The sequence below is a fragment of the Aspergillus novofumigatus genome (assembly GCF_002847465.1).
Source record: "Aspergillus novofumigatus IBT 16806 chromosome Unknown P174scaffold_2, whole genome shotgun sequence".
Taxonomy (NCBI): domain Eukaryota; kingdom Fungi; phylum Ascomycota; class Eurotiomycetes; order Eurotiales; family Aspergillaceae; genus Aspergillus; species Aspergillus novofumigatus.
The window spans coordinates 362,181-384,200 of NW_020194275.1; the positions used below are offsets into that span (position 1 = coordinate 362,181).

General features: G+C 47.4%; 8 protein-coding genes across 8 annotated transcripts; 5 read left to right on the top strand and 3 right to left on the bottom strand.

The window, feature by feature from the left end:
* Window positions 1-56: 56 nt before the first annotated feature.
* On the top strand, window positions 57-2,128 carry P174DRAFT_400973 (purple acid phosphatase family protein; the record flags this gene model as incomplete). Its single annotated transcript, XM_024823920.1, has 5 exons — window positions 57-412; window positions 459-764; window positions 818-1,207; window positions 1,254-1,694; window positions 1,744-2,128. The coding sequence occupies 5 exons, from the start codon at window positions 57-59 to the stop codon at window positions 2,081-2,083; spliced, it is 1,833 nt and encodes a 610-aa protein (XP_024685004.1). The 3' UTR covers window positions 2,084-2,128.
* Window positions 2,129-2,552: 424 nt separating this feature from the next.
* plb2 (lysophospholipase Plb2) lies at window positions 2,553-4,506 on the bottom strand (the record flags this gene model as incomplete). Its single annotated transcript, XM_024829520.1, has 4 exons — window positions 2,553-2,784; window positions 2,859-3,665; window positions 3,725-4,349; window positions 4,479-4,506. The coding sequence occupies 4 exons, from the start codon at window positions 4,504-4,506 to the stop codon at window positions 2,553-2,555; spliced, it is 1,692 nt and encodes a 563-aa protein (XP_024685005.1).
* A 782-nt stretch (window positions 4,507-5,288) lies between these two features.
* Window positions 5,289-7,144, bottom strand: P174DRAFT_509636 (MFS transporter; the record flags this gene model as incomplete). Its single annotated transcript, XM_024831589.1, has 5 exons — window positions 5,289-5,535; window positions 5,583-5,714; window positions 5,768-6,567; window positions 6,615-6,753; window positions 6,807-7,144. 5 exons carry the CDS (start codon window positions 7,142-7,144, stop codon window positions 5,289-5,291), a joined length of 1,656 nt encoding a protein of 551 aa, XP_024685006.1.
* A 273-nt stretch (window positions 7,145-7,417) lies between these two features.
* On the top strand, window positions 7,418-8,945 carry P174DRAFT_417451 (uncharacterized protein; the record flags this gene model as incomplete). Its single annotated transcript, XM_024824602.1, has 2 exons — window positions 7,418-7,499; window positions 8,641-8,945. The coding sequence occupies 2 exons, from the start codon at window positions 7,418-7,420 to the stop codon at window positions 8,943-8,945; spliced, it is 387 nt and encodes a 128-aa protein (XP_024685007.1).
* Window positions 8,946-12,032: 3,087 nt separating this feature from the next.
* Window positions 12,033-13,876, top strand: P174DRAFT_457204 (cytochrome P450; the record flags this gene model as incomplete). Its single annotated transcript, XM_024829521.1, has 7 exons — window positions 12,033-12,255; window positions 12,392-12,450; window positions 12,558-13,247; window positions 13,300-13,325; window positions 13,378-13,390; window positions 13,505-13,668; window positions 13,714-13,876. 7 exons carry the CDS (start codon window positions 12,033-12,035, stop codon window positions 13,874-13,876), a joined length of 1,338 nt encoding a protein of 445 aa, XP_024685008.1.
* A 38-nt stretch (window positions 13,877-13,914) lies between these two features.
* P174DRAFT_448199 (DUF924 family protein) lies at window positions 13,915-14,828 on the bottom strand (the record flags this gene model as incomplete). The annotated part of the gene is made up of 2 exons (XM_024828740.1): window positions 13,915-14,515; window positions 14,656-14,828. 2 exons carry the CDS (start codon window positions 14,826-14,828, stop codon window positions 14,002-14,004), a joined length of 687 nt encoding a protein of 228 aa, XP_024685009.1. The 3' UTR covers window positions 13,915-14,001.
* A 405-nt stretch (window positions 14,829-15,233) lies between these two features.
* On the top strand, window positions 15,234-15,566 carry P174DRAFT_448200 (uncharacterized protein; the record flags this gene model as incomplete). The annotated part of the gene is made up of 1 exon (XM_024828741.1): window positions 15,234-15,566. The coding sequence occupies one exon, from the start codon at window positions 15,234-15,236 to the stop codon at window positions 15,564-15,566; it is 333 nt and encodes a 110-aa protein (XP_024685010.1).
* A 303-nt stretch (window positions 15,567-15,869) lies between these two features.
* Window positions 15,870-16,516, top strand: P174DRAFT_427968 (CIA30 family protein; the record flags this gene model as incomplete). The annotated part of the gene is made up of 3 exons (XM_024825480.1): window positions 15,870-15,910; window positions 15,953-16,396; window positions 16,444-16,516. 3 exons carry the CDS (start codon window positions 15,870-15,872, stop codon window positions 16,514-16,516), a joined length of 558 nt encoding a protein of 185 aa, XP_024685011.1.
* Window positions 16,517-22,020: the final 5,504 nt, after the last annotated feature.

A 22,020-nucleotide genomic window follows, 5' to 3' on the forward strand; every position in this document is an offset into this window, starting at 1 on the left:
GCTTCGATGGATTAGAATTCTGTCAATCGATCAACGCTCTTTACTGAGGCACCAAAATGAAGACAACCACCGCTTCGGCTCTGCTCGTCGCCCTTACTGCGACGGCCGCTCAGGCCCGTCCCGTGGTGGACGAGAGCTATCCGTACACCGGTCCCGCTGTTCCCGTCGGCGATTGGGTTGATCCAACCATTAATGGCAATGGAAAGGGATTCCCCCGTCTAGTGGAACCTCCCGCCGTGAAGCCTGCGTCTGCGAACCCCAAGAACAATGTCAATGTGATTTCGCTGTCGTATTTGCCCGATGGTATGCACATTCACTACCAGACCCCGTTTGGATTGGGTGTGACGCCTTCCGTGAAATGGGGCAAGCATCCCAAGCATCTCGACCGAGTCGCTCATGGGTATACCCACACGTATGTTCTTGCCACCGAATTTGGAATCTGAGGCTCACTTCCATAGGTATGACCGTACGCCACCGTGCTCCGAAATCAAAGCCGTCACTCAGTGCAGCCAGTTCTTCCACGAGGTCAGCCTGGACAAGCTCGAATCTGGAACAACGTACTACTACCAGATTCCTGCCGCCAACGGCACCACTCAGTCGGAAGTTTTGAGCTTCAAGACTGCTCAGCGCGCCGGAGATCGTCGCCCTTTCAGCGTGGCTGTCCTCAATGACATGGGGTACACGAATGCAGGCGGCTCCTTCAAACAGCTCGTCAAGGCCGCCAACGAGGGTACCGCCTTTGCCTGGCACGGCGGTGACATCAGGTAATATCTCCTTCGATCTATTTGTCAACAGTGACTAAAAAGTTCAAAACTAGCTACGCCGATGATTGGTATTCAGGTATTCTGCCTTGTGAAGATGACTGGCCCCTCTGCTACAATGGCACTAGCACGGAGCTGCCAGGCGGTGGCCCCGTCCCGGACGAGTACAAAAAGCCTCTGCCGGCAGGTGAAATCCCGAACCAGGGTGGTCCCCAGGGAGGCGATATGAGTGTGCTTTACGAGTCCAACTGGGATCTGTGGCAGCAGTGGCTGGGAAATGTCACGCTCAAGATGCCCTACATGGTCTTGCCCGGTAACCACGAGGCTGCGTGCGCCGAGTTCGATGGCCCTGGCAACGCGTTGACCGCATATCTGAACAACGGCGTCTCCAACGGCACTGCTCCTAAGGCCAACTTGACCTACTACACATGCCCTCCATCCCAACGGTAAGATCTATCCCCCGCTGTCCCCAGCACCAGCTAACCCAGACAGTAACTTCACCGCGTACCAGCACCGCTTCCGCATGCCTGGCCCCGAAACCGGCGGCGTCGGCAACTTCTGGTACTCGTTCGACTACGGCCTCGCTCACTTTATCTCCATGGATGGCGAGACCGACTTCGCCAACAGCCCCGAGGTGCCGTTCCAGTCGGATATCAAGGGCAACGAGACCCACCCCAAGGCCTCAGAGACGTACATCACCAACAGCGGCCCCTTTGGCGCCGTCGACGGCAGCTTCAAGGATACCAAGTCCTACGCGCAGTACAAGTGGCTGAAGAACGATCTCGCCAACATCGATCGCAAGAAGACCCCCTGGGTGTTTGTCATGAGCCACCGGCCCATGTACAGCTCCGCGTACTCGAGCTACCAGAAGAATCTCCGTGCTGCCTTTGAGCGATTGTTCCTGCAGTATGGTGTTGATGCTTATCTGTCTGGGTATGTCACATCTTTCTGTCATCGTCAACGCAAATACTAACTGATGCAGACACATCCACTGGTACGAGCGCATGTACCCCCTCGGCGCCAACGGAACCATCGATTCGGCGTCGATCATCAATAACCACACCTACCGCACCAACCCGGGCAAATCCATCACCCACATCGTCAACGGAATGGCTGGCAACATTGAGAGCCACAGCGAGTTCAGTAAGGGCCAGGGCCTCCAGAACATTACTGCCTTGCTGGACACCACGCACTTTGGTATCAGTAAGCTTACTGTGCTGAGTGAGAAGGAGATCAAGTGGGAGTTTATTCGCGGCGATGATGGGTCTGTTGGCGATCATTTGACCCTGCGTAAGGAGAAGAAACAATGTAAGGGCAATTAGGTGCTGGTTGAGGAGTATAAGCCGCGGGGGCTGTGTATAATTTAGTGACCTCTGTATGTAGCTTGATTTGCAAAAGTATATAATCATTAGTGAAGGTACATACAATTCTAGCTAGGCAAGTGTGTTGTTTTCCTAATTAGAGAAAAAAGAGCTATTCGTCCTTCCGCAAGCGGCCGCGAAGCTTTCCAATCTTCCTATACCGTTGATTTTGTAATGTACCTATAGGCCTGGGAGTCTTATATCTCATTCTTCTGCTGTGCGTCTGCTATCAAACTTTGATATACAACTCTTACATACAGAATGGAGAGTGAAAAATATCCTTCCCCTGCGTCCCAAGTGGCGCCGACTAAGCATACTCAGGATTCGCTTCCCGCCGGCGAAGAGGAACCTTAGTACGTATCAGTTAAACCATCGCACTTCTTGTCGCCATAAATTCACCCTTATCCTACTGATTTTTACTTACCTAGTGCTAGTGAAGCTTCAACGTCGGATAATAATCTCCAGGAGTAGTCGCATTTACAGTCCCATTCCAACAGTACTCCCTGAAACAACTGGCGCAAATCTCCGGCACGGTTGTATCTGTTCGTTCAAAGCTCCGACTTAATATAGCGCAAGCAAGGCAAGACGGCCAGATAGAGTCCACAGTCCCATTTCCGAACGTTGCCATATCGTACCCATTCTCAATGATAGCGTTGCGTTCACTGGTATTGTATTGAAGATCGAATGTGGAGACATTCGACGGGTATATATACGGGGCGTTAGGAATATAAACGACAAGAGGGCGCCGGTGACGTTGGAACTGTTGCAGCCAAAGAATGTCGGGCGGTTGTTCAACCCAAGGTTGACGAATGTGTTTTGATCAGGGACAGAGGGGAAAGGGAGACCACCGTTCGAGCCTGAAGAGCGTACGTTTCGCTCATATGTGGCTACCATGGATGTTCCATTGGGCCACCTTGTAGTCGTGTCTGCTGACGAGTCGAGAGCCAAAATCACGTCAACGTGCCGTTGGGGCTGAAGAAGGGGATCTAGCGGGATGTTCTGGAGGTCTTCTCCGCCGTCGACCAACGTTAACGAGGGAGAGGTTGTATATTTGGACTGGGTCGCATAGCGATAGAAGGGGTTGGGTTTGTAGACGGCGATATCATTGTTCTCGGACCCGATTCTCCCCAGAATTGCACTGATTGAGTTCTTCACGGCTGGAGGCGCGTCGGTATCGTTTATGTGCAGGAATGCTTGGTTGAATAGGGATGACGACGTGCCCATGATGAACCCAGCGTTATCGAACCCTCGAACGCACTTTTCACCTGTCGCTAGGGTCCCTTTTGAGAAATTCGATCCCAGGAATTCTAGGGAAACGAAGGCGGACAGAGATTCGTCCCAGCTCCCAAATTCCCAAGGGTTAAACTCGAAGACCGTAGTGTTCGCGGGTACTAGGATCTCGCCCGGAGCTCGACCATCAGCGATGACCAAGGGCATAGGCATCGTCCCAGCCTGGAAATCCTTGCTCAGAGCAATCGATGACCAGGTATAGCTAACACCACCTTCAGGCGCGTTTATGAGTTGGTAAGAGAGAGAACGTCCCCTGATATACAATAGTGAGCGTTGCTTTTTTCATCAGAGCGCAAGGCAACACAAGGATACCAGTAATCCGTAATAGACACCTCATACCCGGCATCCGATTTCCCATCCACTGCACCCAACAACTGTGAATAATACTTCCCCGTGGTGATATCCCATGTGGTGCTTTGAGTCGGACCACTGAAGATAGAATCCTGAAACTGCCACACAGAACCCTTATCTCGTAGAGAAGATACATCCGAGAAATTGTTCATATATATCGACCCAACCAACCAACTCCCCCCACTGAGTCCCGAAATATAGGTAGCCGACTGTAGGATACCTCCCAATTGACCTTTGAGAGTCGAGTTCGTGGTCCGATTATCAAATGCCTGCAGTGCACCTCCGCCATTCATCAAGGCTCGGTAGCCACCGCCAGACACTGCAATTCCAATATTGGGCAAGGCGGACGTGTTACCCGAATGGTTATCAATATAGTCAGATCCATTGAAAGAACCGAAGTTGACTCGGCTGAGAAGCGCTTTCAGAGCGTCTCTGGTATTGTTTCTTCGCACTTTCAGCCAGGACGTCTCGGCGCTCGATAGGATAGTGGCATTTCGGATAGATGGCCGATTCGAAGGGCAGGTCTCGCCTTCAGGGGTGTATCCGTTGGGTGCATTAGGCAATGCCCGCTTAACAGGAGTGGTGGCTACTGAAGCTCCTTTGGCAAGGGCTGAAAAGATCGGTTCTCTTAGCACATATACCGCCGTAAACGAAAGCTACTTACATTGAGGCCATAGTAAAACTATGAGTAAGGATAGATAAAGCAGGGTAATACTGGGCAATTTAGCACAGTACTTGTACATCTTGATGACGAAGAATAGGTAAACTAAATAAATGAATTCTGTGCAAATTGTAATATACTAGAGTATTAAATTTGCATTTAGTGTTGGAAGGCGTTCATGATGTATACCTAGCCTCGAGCTAGGCGTTGGCTGTTGAAGATTTCTCCACAATATGCTTCTGATAAATGGGATGATCATGGTGAGTTAATATAATATCATTAGGTTCAAAAGCTTAATATTTATATTTAGATCATCTAGATTTGCACCTTTGACGGCATGACTGGAAGCGTCCATTGGTGACATAAGTTTAATTTGGGGTTAAGGTGTGCCATGGTTCATTAAACCTACGAGTCGCCAACCACAAAAATAGTAGCTCATAATGACAGCATACCATAACCACTGGTATGACAGTCACTTTCTATGAAATCATGTATGGTAACCAGACATTCAATGTAGACGAATTCGGAAAGAGTCCACAACCAAGTGATCCCTCGGTGAGACTAACTCAGCACTGTCCTGACAAAGAACCCGTCACATACACTATGTTTCCCCGAAAACAAAACGAGTCGAAGCGAAGAGACATTATAGAGGGACTTGGACCCTAGTTGAAAGGAGTATGAGCTGCAGGAGGGATGTATACTTTGAGCAGCTTGCGTACGTAATTGACTTTGTAAAGCGTGGAATTAACCGCGAAAGACAATATCTATTTCCTTACACTACTATGTTGTATAAATCCTTTATTACTCTTCATGCCTCATATCATTAATCATATCATGGTATCTTGTCTATACTCTATACAATCATTAAACATCGTAATGCTGTTTTGTCTCCGGGTAGACGGTAGCACCGGCTGATCGACTCTTGCTCCTCAGCCAGGGGCCGTACACCATGAAGGCGATTGGAATAGGTACCATTACTGCGGCAATGCATCCCAGCATCGTCCCAGCCCATTGTACGCCAAGATTCTCCATCATCTGTCGAGAGAACAGGGGAAATGCGCATCCCACTGCGGATCGGAGGATGGTGTTTGCTGCGATGGTGGAGGCGGCCCTGCAACCGTTAGTAAGGAGATACATATAGTGAAGGAGCAGACTTACAAAGTAGGATAGCAGTCGACGATGTAGTTGAAGCATTGTAGAAAGATGCAGAAGATGCCGAAGCCAGTCAGAATGCCAGAGCAAATAGGCACCATCCAGTGAATAGACGAGGTGTAGCCAGTCCAGCCGAACCTGCAGCAGTCAATAAGAGTCCTTCATAGGGAGTACAGCAGGTAAATCCATACCAAAACATGCCCGCAGCAAAGGTGACTCCTCCCACGATAGCTGGAGGGAGACGCCACTCAGGCACAGGAACGTCTCCATTCGCAGCCAGCTTCTTGATGTACGAGCCTTGAAGAAACAGGATGAACACGCCACCCAGTAATTCTCCAACGATCAAGCCGACGAACGCCAGTCCCCCTTCACCCATATTCATCCCGTACACCCCCTGGAAGACGACGGGGTATGCACCAAGCAGGGCATAGATGAGCCCGTAGATAAACGAGATATACAGCGAGATAAGCAGCAGAATCGGCTCTGTGAACAGCATCTTCAACGGCCGCGTGAAATTATTCCGCACCAGCTCATGGAAATCAACCTCGACCTCATCCTGCTTGGCATGGATCCCCCAGTTATGCGTCTGCCGACGCAGCGTCGCCGCCTTGCGCACCAGAATAACCGGCGCATACGTCTCATCCAGGAACAGCAGAACGAGCACGAATCCCACAAACACCATTATCGCAGAGATGTACATCGTCCACCGCCAACCGAGCGCACTCATCGTGATGAAGCCGCCGACAAACGGCGCCGCGAACGGACCGATGAACACCGCCATGCAGAAGATGGACATGACGATCCCGCGCTGTGCATTGTTGAACAGGTCCGCGAAGACAGCAGGCACAACTGCAATCGGACTCGCAGCAAACAAGCCCGCGAAGAACCGGCAGATCATGACAGTCTGAAAGTCCTTCCCCGTTGCGCAGCCCACAGTGAAAATCCCGCATCCCAGGAGGCCCAGTGACAGCGGCCAGCGCCGTCCGATGAGCTCCGAGGCGGGGCCCAGATGGTCGGACCGGCGGCGAAGCCGAGCACGTACAGCGTGACGCCGAGCGAGCCGACTTCCTGGCTGACGTGGAATTCCTTGCTGGCAGAGGCAATAGCTGCGGAGAAGACGGCGCTGGCGAATGAGCCGGCGAAGGTGCCGTAGCAGAGAATGCAGACCAGGAAGATTCTGTCGAGCCGCATTAGCTTCTTCGTATGGCAGATATGTACGAGCAATGCTACCTTCGGGTCATGGACCAGTTGTACGGGTGGAGGGGATCCTCCGCTCCATCGAATTCAACAACGTATGTTTCCGGATCGGGAAGTAGGGGAGGGTATTCCTTGCCGGCCCCCATGGGTAGCCATGCATCGCGGGGTGCAGGGCCGCGTGTGGAGCCCACGGTGGTCTTTTGCTGGAGTCGGTAGGTGTTGATGCGGGTGAGTTCGAGGGGTTCGAGATGGTCTACCGTTTCGTCGGAGAGGCAGTCGCTGGCGCTGTCGAGGGGGTGGCTGCCATGGTGGTCATCATGGAAAGTTTTGGGTGAATGCGAATCCAGAGTGGAAGTCTCTGGGTGGTCCATTCTCTGGTCAGAGAGCTGCTGCTTTGCTTTGGGGTCTACGGTTCTACAGCTCTATGGACTTGTCTCTAAGTATATAACAGCATCCTCCCACGTTCAGGCCGCGGTGGATCAGACAATTTTTTCATGGTTGGGTGTCAGTTGCCATTGATGGCTGCCAGATGGAGCTCATAGTGATGTAGGAGATCCATACTTTTCCGAAGTGTTATATAACATTTATAGAAGCTGGCCAGAACGCAGGCACACCCGCCAGCATCAGCCACAAGCGGCTTCCCGATGTCAAGCATTGTCCAATGGCTTTTCACCAGTCTGCCAGGCACAGTCGATAAAGAATCGGCTATGTCCGGCACTGTGGCTGGTGAATCGTCCTGAAATGGTGAAAATTTTGCATCCGAGGCACGTGAGCGAGGATAGCCGCGTCTGTCCGACTCTGGCCGACAGTATCCGTTATCAGTTCAGGGCAGACCATCCGAATACTGTTCAAGATATTTCCTTGGAATATCCCGATAATAAGATCAGAACCAGCCGGTATGGCCATGATCGATGCCGGGAATCCGGTTGGTGTATGCAGGCAAGGATTTTGCTGAGGTCTGGTGATCCATGGCGGCAGGGTTTCCCACTGTCCAACTCTTGTCATGCATGACATATTATGGATGGATATTCACCTGCTAGGAGTGTCGATGATGGCCATTGCTCAGTATCTATAAATGAAGGGCATTGAAGTGGACGGATATGATAAATACTTCTCCGGGGAATACTTATATAATGCCGCCAGTTCGTCTGTATCTTCTCCCTCTTTACACCATCCTCAATAAGCCAACGTCATCTCGACAAGGAAAAATAGCTACGGAGTAGTAAAGCTCTACAGGCGCGTACTGATAGACTGACGCACCAGAGCATTCAGGAACCTTGATTAAGCCAACTACAGTGACTGTCAAGTGGCCTAACTGATGTTGGATTCGAGTGGTGAATCTACATGACACATGGCATGTGAAGGGACCCTCATTCTCTTCTTACTGCGAGCCTCGTACTGCTATAATTGTTCTAGTTATAGTGGACATGGATACATTGACTCAGGGGCTGCCCGAAGGTCATCCACAAGTATAACTGTCCTGACGAAGGGGTAACATAGGTTAAGGAGCGGCCTCATTCAGCCGACTGGTCTACCTCTGGAGAATTGAGCATATTTAGATACTGTGTTGGGAGACTTAACTGCTTTGATGCTCTGGATTCTTAGTAGCCCTGCCTGCTCCCAGCAAATATCAAATCATTGTCCATGAGACAAATGCTTTAATTCCTTTATATTTTCTGTAAAGGTTGCACACGGGCCAGACGAAGATTTAACGTCATAATGTTACTCCGAGTAATATGTTAATGTTCAAATCCCGACACGTCACGTCATAATATATTCCTGCATGAAATAACGTCCACAGCCACGGACGATACCTCTTCAGTACCCTGGTGTACGGCATCTTCTCATTTGCTAATACCCCCGGCAGCAGGAACCCTCACCTTGCACAAATTCAAGGCATCTACCAGGGAAGACGATAGCATAAGCCCGATTCCGCTCAAGTGCTCCAGCGCGCCCAGAAATACGGCTGCCGCAAATTATCCCCACTACGATGACATTAGCCGGGCGCACGAGAAGCTTAAAACAGTCAAGCAATATCCCAACATCTGCACAATGACCCTCGGAGAGCATTTGTACCATGCTGCCGAAATCCACCTCGCAGACGACAAGACATACCTTCAACCCCTGCGCGCCTTCGCAACGAGCTGCTGGGTTAATCCACCTCGCCGCTAGTTGCCTTCGGCGACATCGGGCTAGACTATGCGTATGTGGGGCGTTCCGATAAGGAGAAGCACCACGCACGTTCAGGGAGAACCTTGATATTGCTGTTGGGATGCAGCTGAAGCTCTTCCTCTTCCTGCACGTGTGGAGCTCCTGTGTGGACTTTTGTGGAGATCGACAAGCCGTACCGCTTGAGACTGTCGCGGGTGGGCTCGTGTAATCAGTCGCGTAGACCACAGGCGAGATGATGCAGCTTGGGGCGCTGGATTCGGGATCAGTGTTAATGGTGTCTCCCGTCGGGCGGAGGAGCAGTTGGAGACGGTGAAGTATTCCGCTTGACGGATCCCCGTGGGAAGTTAATCAGGGGCAGTGTCATGATTCGAACTGAGAGCTGTACGATGGAGAGGGTGAATTTGTTTGTGACCGGTTCAAAGGGGTTTCTGTGGAGGAGGTGGTTGGAGCTGCGTAGAGAATTGTATACAGATGTTTAGATTAGGCACTCGAGGTGGAATAACGTGATAATGATTAGAAATATATTTGGGGCTCCATACAGTACGTATAGCTGAGAGTGCTGACCGTAGGCGTGAATCACATCGCCATCCTGCTCGAGTCGTATCCTCCTTTCTGGCAGGTCGGAATCCAACGAGAACCTTGACATGCCACTTGAAGCTGACAGCGTCAGATGCCCATTGTATCTGGCTAATCGCATACCGGAATGGGCAGCCCTAGGATCCCTTGGCTAACCTTCGCCTACAGATATACCTCCGTATACATCTGTAGGATCTTCCCCAGCAATATAACAATCCGGCGAGTCACTCACCATCAGCCTCACCTGCCCCTGACAGGAACAACAGCCTTGTCTCGATGGTTTCTACTCCAGGTTGACTATGACTTGCGCTTCCGTTAGAGACCGTGCATCGTCGGCCGACTTGATCTCCGCCGAAACATCGAACACGTTTCGATACGAGTGATTTGTTCGGCCGTGGGAGGAGATAGGATTGAGGTCATGGACTGATACTTGACACGGAGAGTCGCATTGATGGGAGCTCCCGTGCAGGTCGAGGCCACATCTGGGAGCGACGCGCTTTTACCAGACACTAGAGTACCTGTCGCGCTGTTGTCAAAGTATTCGGTCAATCCACAGTCTGCTCAGTTACCAATATATTGGAACGCCTGGGGAATGAAGTACCCACTTGAATCCCTGTACCCTGGTTCGGCCAGAAGCAGCGCAGGTGTTAGGCTGATACCTCCTGCGCCGATCATGCCAACATCCATTTCACACTCAGGGAGGGGTTTTCCTCACCGGACCAGATGTGGAATATTCACGATGGTGCTGTAGAATAGATTATGGTCAACTGGATCGCCTTCCGCGCAGTAGCCAGGAAGGGTACTCCGATGGTAACTGAATGGTTGATCTAGCATTGCAGAAGCCAATGCGCAGAAGAGCAAGAAGTCTAGTACATCTTGACCGATATTGTAAGCTGAGTTACTGTATGGTGTCAGTTGCAGTTAGCTGATTTGCAGTATCCGCGGAGTCAACGAATATCATCAGATGTCACGATAGACGGTCCAGAATAGACAAAAGACCAGCTAAGCACTGTTCACATTGATCAACTCATAATAAGGTAGCCTTAGGCTGCCTAGCGAGTCAACACCACTGGAAACCCCAGAGTCGTACCATGGATAGGAATACTCCACTGTGCGGGAGAGACCCAAAGTGCCACAGAACTCAAAGAAAGACATTGTAACCCTGTAGGTTGGGATTCGCAGGCCAAGACGGCTATGACATATTTCATTTACCACGGCTTATTTGCCGTGACATCCCTGGATGTATGAATCTTACTCTGTGGTGGACTGGACAGTGGGCCTGCTGTCGGGGACAAGTTGCCAAAGCACCATAGTCATGAATAGACCAGCGGCAAGTGTCAGTATCGGTACTCCGTATCATTCTGAAGGACCAGGAAGCTTATCGTTGATGATAAACAGTCAAGTTATCAGTGATGGTCAGACGACTGTGGATATAGATTATGGTACTGAACGGGAAAGGAGACCTTCCGGGAGCATGGCAGCATGAATCCCGAAGACAAGTTTACACCATCATCATACCATGAGGCGGACAGCCAATCAAACCCAGGCAAAATCAGAAGGATCAGAAGTACGAAGGCAGAGGCCAGCCCCAGATAAGTTCAGCCCAGCCCGGAACGGGAAAGGAACGCGACGGATCAGTGGGTCGAGACGCGGGTCGCCCGGATGCTCGTCGTAATTAATAATGATCAAAACCAGAGGAGATGAAGGAGTAAGTGCGTTTGTTGGTTCCGTTTTCTATGCAGGCTGCAAACGTACATATCTCGACCATGTCAATATTATCATCTCGTTTGACCCGACAGAACGGTTATGATGGCTCTAACCATGGATTCCCTACAATGTCCACGCCTATCACGCCCTAACAACAGGCTAGAGCCACAAAGACCAGTAGAAGGAAGAGGGTCTAACCTCGCTAGCGTCTGTTAGCAGCCGGCGATAAAGCTATTGTTTTCCCAATAGGGCAATCCTTCACTGCACTGGGTCCCGAGCCAACGCATACATGGCTTCTGACTGGCTAGAAACAAGGCCCGTGGCACTCCAGGAATCCACTATGGCTGCAATGTTTCCCGGAGTCTCCATCCCGGTTGCCCGTCTGCCGTGAAGAAAAGCACGGGCATCCTTCACAGTCTGCACCTGGGTCTTTTGGGGAGCCTGGAAAACCTTGGGACGAGGTTCCCACTCCTCATCATTGGAAGTTAATGCTCGGCTGTCTTCCTTGATGTTCAGTCTCCACTCGTTGCCTCCCTTCTACGGAGTACTCCGTGGGCAGAATGAGACACCCACAAGAAAGCTAGTACAACATGGGAACTCAAACTGAATTCACACGCACTGTGCACCCCCCCACCCCCAGGCCAGTCCGATGGGTCAGAGCACTGGGCACAGCCCGAGTGGAATGGCACTTCTCAACTTTTTTTTAAAACCTGTCGACGGCCAACCCGACCCGGCACCATGGTTCTGGTGAGCTGGAGTTCCCCTTCTGCATGAACCACAGCTGCAATTGACTTCCTGTCAACAATGGAACTGCTACGTTTCCTGCTTTCGCATCCCGTGGCTTCGGCTGTCGGTCTCGGGGCAATCTATCTGCTCTGGGTGGTCCTCGACCGGCTGTATCTGTCTCCCATTGCCCGTTTCCCCGGACCCAAACTCGCTGCGTTGACCCATCTGTACGAGTTTTACTGGGATACCATCTGCTGCGGACAGTTCACTTTTCAGATTGGCCGTCTTCATGAGAAGTACGGTAAGCGTAGGCCCCTGACCGTCAGCTGCGTTTTGAATCCACCCGATCTAGTTCGATACATCACTTCTTGGCATTTTATCCTTGTCGGCTTGACATTCTGACGGTCAGCTTGTACTAATGTACTAATGTCATACAGGCCCCATCGTTCGCATCAGCCCGACTGAACTGCACATCAATGACCCGGACTACTACGAAGTCCTCTACTCGCGCGACAGCCCTCGCAACAAATATGAATACTACCAAAAGACCCTCAACGCCCCCTGGCTCTCCTCAACACAATCGACCACCACCTGCACCGCCAGCTCCGCGCCCAGCTGAACCCCTTCTTCTCCAGCGCGCGCATCCGCCGCCAGGAACCCGCTATCAAGGCCCTCGTCGACAAGCTCTGCCGCCGCCTCGAGGAGCTCAAGAACACCGGCCAGCCGCTCAACATCGAGCACGCGCTCACCTGCTACACCACCGATGTCATCACCGACTACAGCATGGGCGATGGGTACCACTACCTCGACGCACCGGACTTCATCCCACAGTGGCACGGCACGCTGATCGGCACCGCCAAGACGATGGTGTTTATCCGTCCGGTGGCGTGGGCGCTGCCGCTGCTGCTTGCCTTGCCTGAGGGGATCACCGCGTGGCTGAACCCGGGGATGGAGCTATTTTTTGATTTCCAGCGTCGCTGTCGCAAGATGATTAAGCGGATTGTGGCGGCTCATAACGAGAAGGGCGACCAGGGTGTGCAGAATGGGGCCTTCGTGAATATCTTCGATGATATCCTCCGGAGCGATCTGCCCGCGAAGAACAAGAGTGAGACCCGGCTGGCGCAGGAGATGCAGGTGCTTGTTTCTGCGGGGGCGGAGACCACGGCCAAGGCGACTACCTATATTCTGTTCTATCTGCTGAATGACCCCGAGACGATGGCGAAGCTCAAGGCTGAACTGGAGACGGTGGGCGAGGATCCGGCGCTGATTCAATTGGAGCAGTTGCCTTACCTAGTGAGTCCATCTGGCAATATGCTAGCCAGGCTGATACTGATTACTGTCACAGACTGGTGTGATGTTAGAGGGAATTAGGTATGCACTGCGGAGTACACTGAATCGTCCAGAGTGTGTCTAAAATATCTAGACTCTCCTACGGCGTGTCTGCCCGTCTTCCGCGAATTGCCCCTACAACGCCCTCAAGTTCAGAGATTGGACCATTCCCCAGGAGTATGCATCTTGACCTCATTAATGACCAGTACTGACCGCCATAGACCCCCGTGAGCATGAGCTGCCTCCTAATGCACCACAACGAAAGCGTTTTCCCCGACTCGTACCGCTTCAAGCCCGAGCGCTGGCTCGACCCCGCCGAGCGCAAACGCCTGGAAAAGTACATGGTCGCTTTCTCCAAGGGTTCGCGCCAGTGTATCGGAATGCAGTACGTATGTTTCCCCTCTGTATATACATCTACTAACTGGAGCAGCCTCGCCAAAGCAGAAATCCTCTTGTCTGTGTCGACTCTCCTCCGCAGAATGGACCTGGAGCTGTACGAGACCACCATCGAAGACGTAGCAACCAAGCACGACATTTTCATTCCTTTCCCTCGGATGGATAGCAAGGGTGTGCGGGTGTTGATCAAGGGTTGATTTAAGTCCACATGCTGATAACCATTATCTGGCATTGTACCTACCACATTCATTTCATTTACGATAATCAGTAATGTCTTTTCAAATTTATCTACGAGTACAATTGCAATGAGATAGAGAGATGACTACCCAAACGTCTTCCCCTCCGCTAGAAACCTCCTCTCCTCTTCACTCGTCTCCCTCCCCAACGCCGCATTCCGATGCGGGAACCGCCCAAACCTCGCAATAGGGTCATAATGTTCCCTCTGCACGCGGAAATGCGTCTTCAACTGCTCCTCCAGCCTTGCCCGATTCTCCAAGAGAATACGCCGGCACTCCGCCTCGTCATCCGATAACCCCGTTGCATCCCCGTCAAGCAGGCTGGTGAAATCCTCCGCCATCTCCGCATACTTAACCCGCGCAAGGTCCTGCATGTCTAGATCCTCGGCGTGGATCAATGGCATGTAGAACCATACGCGCTGACCCTGGCGGTAGCGGAAGGGGCTCGAACTGCCACTGCCCGCTGGGTATCCTGCTTCGCCGGCTTTGACGGCGATAGTTCTTGCTAGTGGGTCGAAGAATTCAAAGCCGATGCGGGAGGATTCGCCGCGGTAGATGTTGCGGGGAGTTGGTCCAGGAGGATGATGAGGGCTAGCCAGTCTTGGGGGGTGGAGGGGTTAGTCCGAGAGAGGAGGTCCTCTGCGGTGAGATTGGCCTCGCGGATGGCGGCGAGGATGGACGAGAATTGGGAGCTGGAGGGTTAGCTGGATTATTACGTGATGAGGATGGGATGGACGTACGTGCAGGCGCTGTCGAACTCGTCGGATTTAAAGAACCATTTCATCCAGTCTTCTGGGGAGGGGAGGAGCAGGCGCTCGTTTGAGGGGATGTGCTGGAACCAGAAGGTGTAGATGCGGGGGAGAGGTGAGGGGACGAGGAGCTGGTCCAGGGTTGTGGTTTGTTGATTTGCCATTGTTGAAGATGCTCTTCGACACAGTGATGCGAATTGGCTACTTGCCTCTATATGGCTGGGATGCTGAATGCTGTGCCGGGTAGATATGGCGGTTGAGTGCGTGCGGCGCGCGACGAAGAGCTCCCAGGTTATATACCGAGGAACCCTCCTAATCAATAAGCTACGAGAGACAAGCAGCATATTTGGCATTTCCAATCTGCGTTAGTTCAATGACTTTATACGAGATCTCGGACGCGAAATGTCGCGAGGCCGAATCCTGACTAATTGATACGATGTTTGAGGTTCTAGACGCATGCTGATTGGCTGACCAATTATTAGAAACAATTTGACATGTGGGTACAGTGGGTTCATACGAGCTAATGCAGATTATGCAGCATAGATTATTGCTGTAAATGGATGCGTAGAATGCCACTTATCCAGTACCATGGACCCGGTAGCCCTAGATATATCTTCGTCGATCTCGAGTCCGGTCGCGAGGTGGTGTATAATGAGCCCGGGGAGTGTTCGCCACGTGGGTTTATGGACTGCTTCATCGCCGTCACGGAACGCATCAAGGAGATGATCAAGGTGAAAGGGAATGATTGGTGTGCCGGTCTGCCGGATTGTATTCGCGATAGAGACTCTAGGCGTATTGATGGTTTGGCGGGAGATCCCAGGTCCAGATGGGTGGGTGGAGCTTTGGAGCTTGGTAGCCGGCTGATAGACTCGGGCAGGGGGAAGAAGGTGTGGCCCAAGTAGACTGAAGTTTGGAGACCGTGGATGAGATCCTAAGAGTGCCGGTAGGAAGACCCTTGTCGGTTCTGTCGAGATCAGGACTGATCTGGTAGGAGAATGGTAGTCCCTGGTGCGAAGAAAGCACAAGCTGTAGATGATGTCTATCCACTATCAATATGAATGTGCAGTCAACTATCTATCCTCTGAAGGAGTTGAATTATTGTGATTACTACGTCATCCACCGATAATCCGATCGATCGATCGAGCATTATAAGCAGTCAATGTCCGCATCTACCACAATCCTGGATCCATATCACGTCCAGCCCAATGGCCCCATCTTCCCAAAGATTCCTCTTTGGAGGTGACCAGTAAGTCACTTCCTATTGTTCCTAATATAGCTAATAGGATAGACCATGGTCCCCCACAAACTGGACCTCCTCCGACGACCGCGTCCGAGGCGGCTCCTCGTATTCCACCCTCACCATTCTCCCAAACAACACAGTCCAATTCCACGGACATCTGGACATTACCACCCTCGGCGGAGCAGGGTTTGCCGCCCAGCGAACGACGGACGACTTATCCTGGGATCTATCTGACGCTGACGGGCTCGAGCTGGGAATCGCTGGTTCGGATGGGAAAATGTACACTCTAGTCCTTAAAGACAGGCTATTGCCTAAACGGGCTGATGGACGCGAGCAGAGTACGATTAGCTGGGAGTATGACTTTCGGACGGCGGGGAAGGCAATTGTGAGAGTGAGATGGGTTGATCTACGAGCGACGTATCGCGGGAGGGAAGCTGATGCGGAGCCGTTGGATTTGAGGAATGTCAAACGGATTAGTATTATGGTTCGCAGGTATGTTTTCATTTTGCAGAAAAGGGGTTGTTATTGATATGTATTAGTTTCTTTGGGAGGCAAGAGGGTGAATTTTTGCTGGATATTGCCTCCATTGCTGCGTTCCATGGAGACAGATGACCTTGATATTGAGACAAGTGACAAAGGGAAACGAACTGGACTGCAGGTAACTATCTTGCAGAGTATCACTACATTCCACTGCTGAGTTATAATAGCTGCCTTACAAGGAGAAGATCAGCCAATCCAGCAAGCAGCCCTGATTGACTCTAGACATAGAATCTATCGAATTAAAGTACACAGTACACCAGTAAAATTTTGAGACGACCAAGAATTTGTATATAGATTGAAATCAAATAATGGTCCTATTCTTCTTAATGAATGACTATCTAGGCCATATTTATACCTGAGAAAATAAGCATATTTGATTCAAAATGATTCTGCATCTGTGATATTCTATTATTAATTTCTTATAATCCTATATATTTGTAGTAGAATCCCAATAACCTTAGCTAAATCATCTATATAGGAAGGTTTAATGAAGGAATAGCTGAATTTGTCTATTTATTAAGTAGTAATCTAATTTAATATACTGCCCTAGGCCCCTAGCTAAGCTTAGGGTTGTTATTTTTGCAGGTCGGTACGGCGGACTGAATGTATAAACCAGCCAAAATAATTTTTTTACTGTCACCAGCTTGTATTACCTATAGCCACAAATAATTCCACGAATGTGCACTATTAACTTTCTATTACTATTCTTAATGATTAGCATATCATGATTTGTTATTAAACCTAACTCCTATTATCTCCTTTTGCTCCCCTAGTTGCAGCCACTAAGGTGTCCTCTACCAGGCATACCAGATCCTGTCATGCATCTGTGGATATGCTGGATGAAATGCATGTCCTTAACTTAGATAGTTACATGCTTTGCGTGTATAGCTACTAGATTCACTACTATTAACCTTCCTATTAGTTCATATATTATTTTATTTAAAAGTGTTTATTCTATACTTATAAACTCTGTGATAAGTATTGCTTCTGTAGCTTCCTAGAGGGCTAATAAGGTGCTTCCCTGCTAGTATATTTCCTTATTCCTGTTCATAACCTCCAGACAGATCTCTTAGACTAGATGCTAGAATAGTAACTTCTACATAAAAAGGTTAGCATCCTTCTAGTATTGCTTGATCTCCTATAATGCAGCAACTAATATAGGGTTAAATATAATAATCTATAAAATAATCTAGTGGTTAGGTACTTACCTCCTAGGCAGGTGTAGTACTTTTTCTTTAGCTATGCCTTTAGCATTATAACACTCTTCTATCTAGGCAATATCTTATGAGCAATCTACTTCAGCTTTGCTTATTAACCTAATGGTTTTCTACTAGTGCTCTTTTTAGCACTAGCTTTAGTTCTGGCCATTTTGATGTTGTGATATGAAGTAATAAATAAACTATATAAGATAGAGGGAATATATAGGGAATGGTAATTATGAGAGTAAAGATATAAAGTAAGAAATAAAGTAGGTGAGAGGAAAGGAACACACAGGAAATAGTAATTATAATAGAGTGGTATAATAGTAGGTGTAATAAAGTAGAGAAGTAGGTAGAGAGAGAATTCTCTTTATTTTAATATAGAATAAAGAAATTCCTAATTTAGTAAAGCTGAGGGTATTTACTAAAGATATATATAAGTAATATATTAATAATAATATATAAAGTACTTATTTAACTTATACTTAATTTACTTATATCTTACCCTCACCTTATATTAAATTTAGTGAAAACTAATTATATCTTACCTAACTTACCTTATTCACCTCTCTATTTTATTCTCCTTTAATATTATTACCCTTAATCTATTTATCTTATAGTAATAGTGCATATCTCTTAACTATAACTCCTATTATCTGTGACTTTACAATATATTAAGTTAAGTAAGTATTATGCATCTTATAGTATATATAATAGGATATATACTAATCTATGAAATAGTCTTAATATAGAGAATATGTAGTCTAAAGCCTGGTTAGCTTGCTAGCTATAAGTATAAGGGAGAGGAAGAGCTCTCTATAAATACTAATACTAAAAAGGTCTGTGAGTGGCTTGCTTAAATAACTAATACTAAGTAATAGTTAGAGAGAGTAAAGAATATAGATTATTAGGCTGTCTAGAGAGCCCTTAAAATACTCTAAGACTTAGAAGAATTTTAGAATGCCTCTAAGGAGGATAGAGCTCTTCTTATTAACACTACTAAGGATTAAGTCATGTAAAAAAGGTGAGATAAGAACTAATATATATAATAAACTATTCTAACTTTCTTATAGAGAGTACTAAGGTAGATCTAATAGCTAGGTTATAGAATGACTTAGCATTACTAAGGAGAGTGTATTTACCACCTAGGATAATAGTAATTTAGTATAGGAGTTAGAGACTAAGATAAACCTATCTATCTAGGAGAAGTGCTGGTAACAGAATAATATTAAGAGTTTTAGGCCTAATATAATACCAGATATTTTAAAATAAGAGCTAGAGGCATAGTATAATATTGCTAAGACCTCTAGAGCTAAATACTTTCAGAGCTATAGATGGTGATGGTGGTTAATGTACTAAAAGGAGGCTATCTATAACCTTATAATAAGGGTACTTACTCTATATAAGATGTCTAAAGAGCAGATTATAATAAGGCCACTATATAAGTACTTTATAGTAATAGACTATACTTATTTCTGCTTACTCTAATACTCCACTAATATCTAGCTAGGGGAGTAGATTAATCTGCTAGAACTAGCTAACTAGTGGCTAGAGGATTATAATTTTATTTACTAGGGCTTTAAAGTTTATAATAAAGACTAAGTCCTTATATAAGGATGCTGGGATATACTTAATCTACTATTTATAGATAGAGTCCTAGCAAACTTTAATAACTTTATATTTAGCTATAAAGAACTAATAGTCCTTCACCCTTTACTAGATTATTTTCTCCCTTAGTTAGCTCATAGGTTAGTATATAACTATAGAAAGCAAATCCAGGATTGATTCTTATAAGATAGATTTTATTTAAAAAGTAAAGCTATTATTAGCCCTTAGTTAGCTTATTAGTTAGTATATAACTATGAATATAAATCTGGGATGATTCTTATAAGATTTTATTTATGAAAAGTAAAATCCTTATTAGTTATAAGCCTATCTAGGCCCTTATTATAAATATTAATTTCATCTACTTTATCTACCCTGAAGCCCTCCTAATTCCATGCACTGGTTAGTGTGACAATCCGTCACCATGTTCCCCGCGGACCTCCTTACACAGAGCTTTCTGCCTATCTTAACTACTTACCTCTCCAGGGCTGTTTAGATTATTTATACTGTTCCACCCTCTATTTATATATCTCCCCACTATGTACATACTTCTTCCCCTCTTCTCTATGCTTAGTTTTCTATCAAAATACTACCATACTATTAGAATATAAGCAGTGCCATTATATAAAACTAAGCATTACTTCCTGCATCATCTCTTTTATTAGAAGGTTCAAGATCCAGCAACAAATGTGTTCTTTTTTATGTTAAGCACTGATCTTACCTCCTCTTGCAAAGAACCCTTCGCGTGCTAATAATGCTAATGGTTGGAGATGATGATACAATCTATTAACTGAGATTATAAAAGAATAAATAATGGCCAGACCTGTAGCTTCTGCTGAGGAGCCTGAGAACTAGTAAGGAGCTGGGAATGGAACCTATGACCCCTCCACTCAGCATACTAGACCAGGCTCAGGTTTCACTAGAAGGCTGACTGCCCTACTCAACCAGACAGAGAATGGTGGCCTTAATGAAGACACCCATGAGCCGGCTGATAGCATCTCCTATAAAGAATTCACTGCCCACTGGGGAATAGACCCTGAGCACTACTAGGAAGCCATCTCCTGGATCTATATTGCTTTAGACACGAAGGCAAACCAGAACTGTGCAGAGGCAGCTCTCCTAAATAAGCAACTTATTAAGAGCTAGAGTGAGACTGATAATCTCAAGCGCCAGAATGAATAGATCTATTAGGAATATAAACAGACCTAGGCCTAGCTCATCACTGCTAACCTTGAACATGATGAGGCCTGAGAGAAGCTTAAAGAGGTAATCTGTGAATAAAATAACTTCACCCTGCAGGTAGCCTACAGATCTAGCATTAGAAATACTAGTTCCCAGGCTTCAGCTGCTAGTAGTAAGTTAGTAAAGATTCCAGACCCCCCTCTCCTTAGCAATGGAAAGGACCCTCATTTTAAAGATTAGTTACTAGCCATTAAGTAGAAGCTTATTACTAATGCTGATTACTTCCCTAACCCCATGATGAGAATCATCTATATGACTAGTCATACTGAGGGCAATGCCCGGAAGCATATTACCCCTTATCTATGAGAAGATGCTATTAACCCATACCAGGACTCTACTAACCTCCTTAAGCACCTGGAAAATGTATTCGCGGACCCTAATTATAAGTAAGTCACTAAGTAGAAATATAACACCCTCTATATAAAGCTATCAGTTAAATAGAATGACTTCATTTCTAAGTTCCTATACCTTATGGCGGAAGTAAGCGTCCCTGAGGAGACCTGGAAAGATAACCTATATAATAAACTATCTCTCTGCATGCAAGAGCTTACTATACCTGTGTATAATAATAATAATAAGACCTTCTAGGAGTTCACAGACTACTACAGCCATACAGTAATGAATATTAAGAATATGGAGAGAATTAAGGCTTATTTAAATAGTGGTGCTAATACTTAAACCAGAGGGACTAGAGCAATATCTTATACTATTACCCCAGCTGTAGCCACTCCCTCTATAGATAATACTACTACTTATAGCTGTACTGCTACAGCTTCCCCAGCTCCTAGCAACCTTAATAATGAGACTAGGAAGTGTCTTATAAGTGAGGGCAAATGCTTCACATACTTCTAGGTTAGGCATACTAGCTGCAGCTGCCCTACAAAGCAGGCTGCACAGCTTAAAGTATTAGAATGGCCTGTTAAGCCCACTCCTAAACCAGAAAATAAGGATGCCTAGGAGAAGTCTCCTTCTTAGGCGCAAAATTAGTTAACTTGTGTAACTTGGACTTACGGAATCTATTAGGTGATGAAGAAGATAGTTTCTAATTAAAATCTCTTATCCTTATTAATAGATTCTTAGTATCTATAAGCTCCCTAGTTAATACTAGAGTAAATACATACGCGTGCATGACCACTTCCTTAGCTATCTAGATATCTTAATATTTTGGAATACCTACTGTGCCCCTAGAAAGGGAGTATGCAGTTATAGAGTTTAATGGAAGGTAGTCTATTCCTCTTACCCATGTTATCATATTAACTATGGCCATAGACAATCATATTATAAGATGGATGCCATTTCTTATACTAGACCTGGGATGCCACAATGTCATACTAGGAAGGATGTGGCTCGCAGAATACCATATACTAGTGGATTGCGCAGGGAAATGGTTGATCTGGTCTTTGCCACCCGCCTACTAAGATGAGATAGCTATATAGATGAACTGGGAGGTCCCTTATGACTTTCTAATTAGGCAACCCATTAACTAAGATCACTAACATGATGTGGTGTGCTGTGCTAGGTGATAGGTAG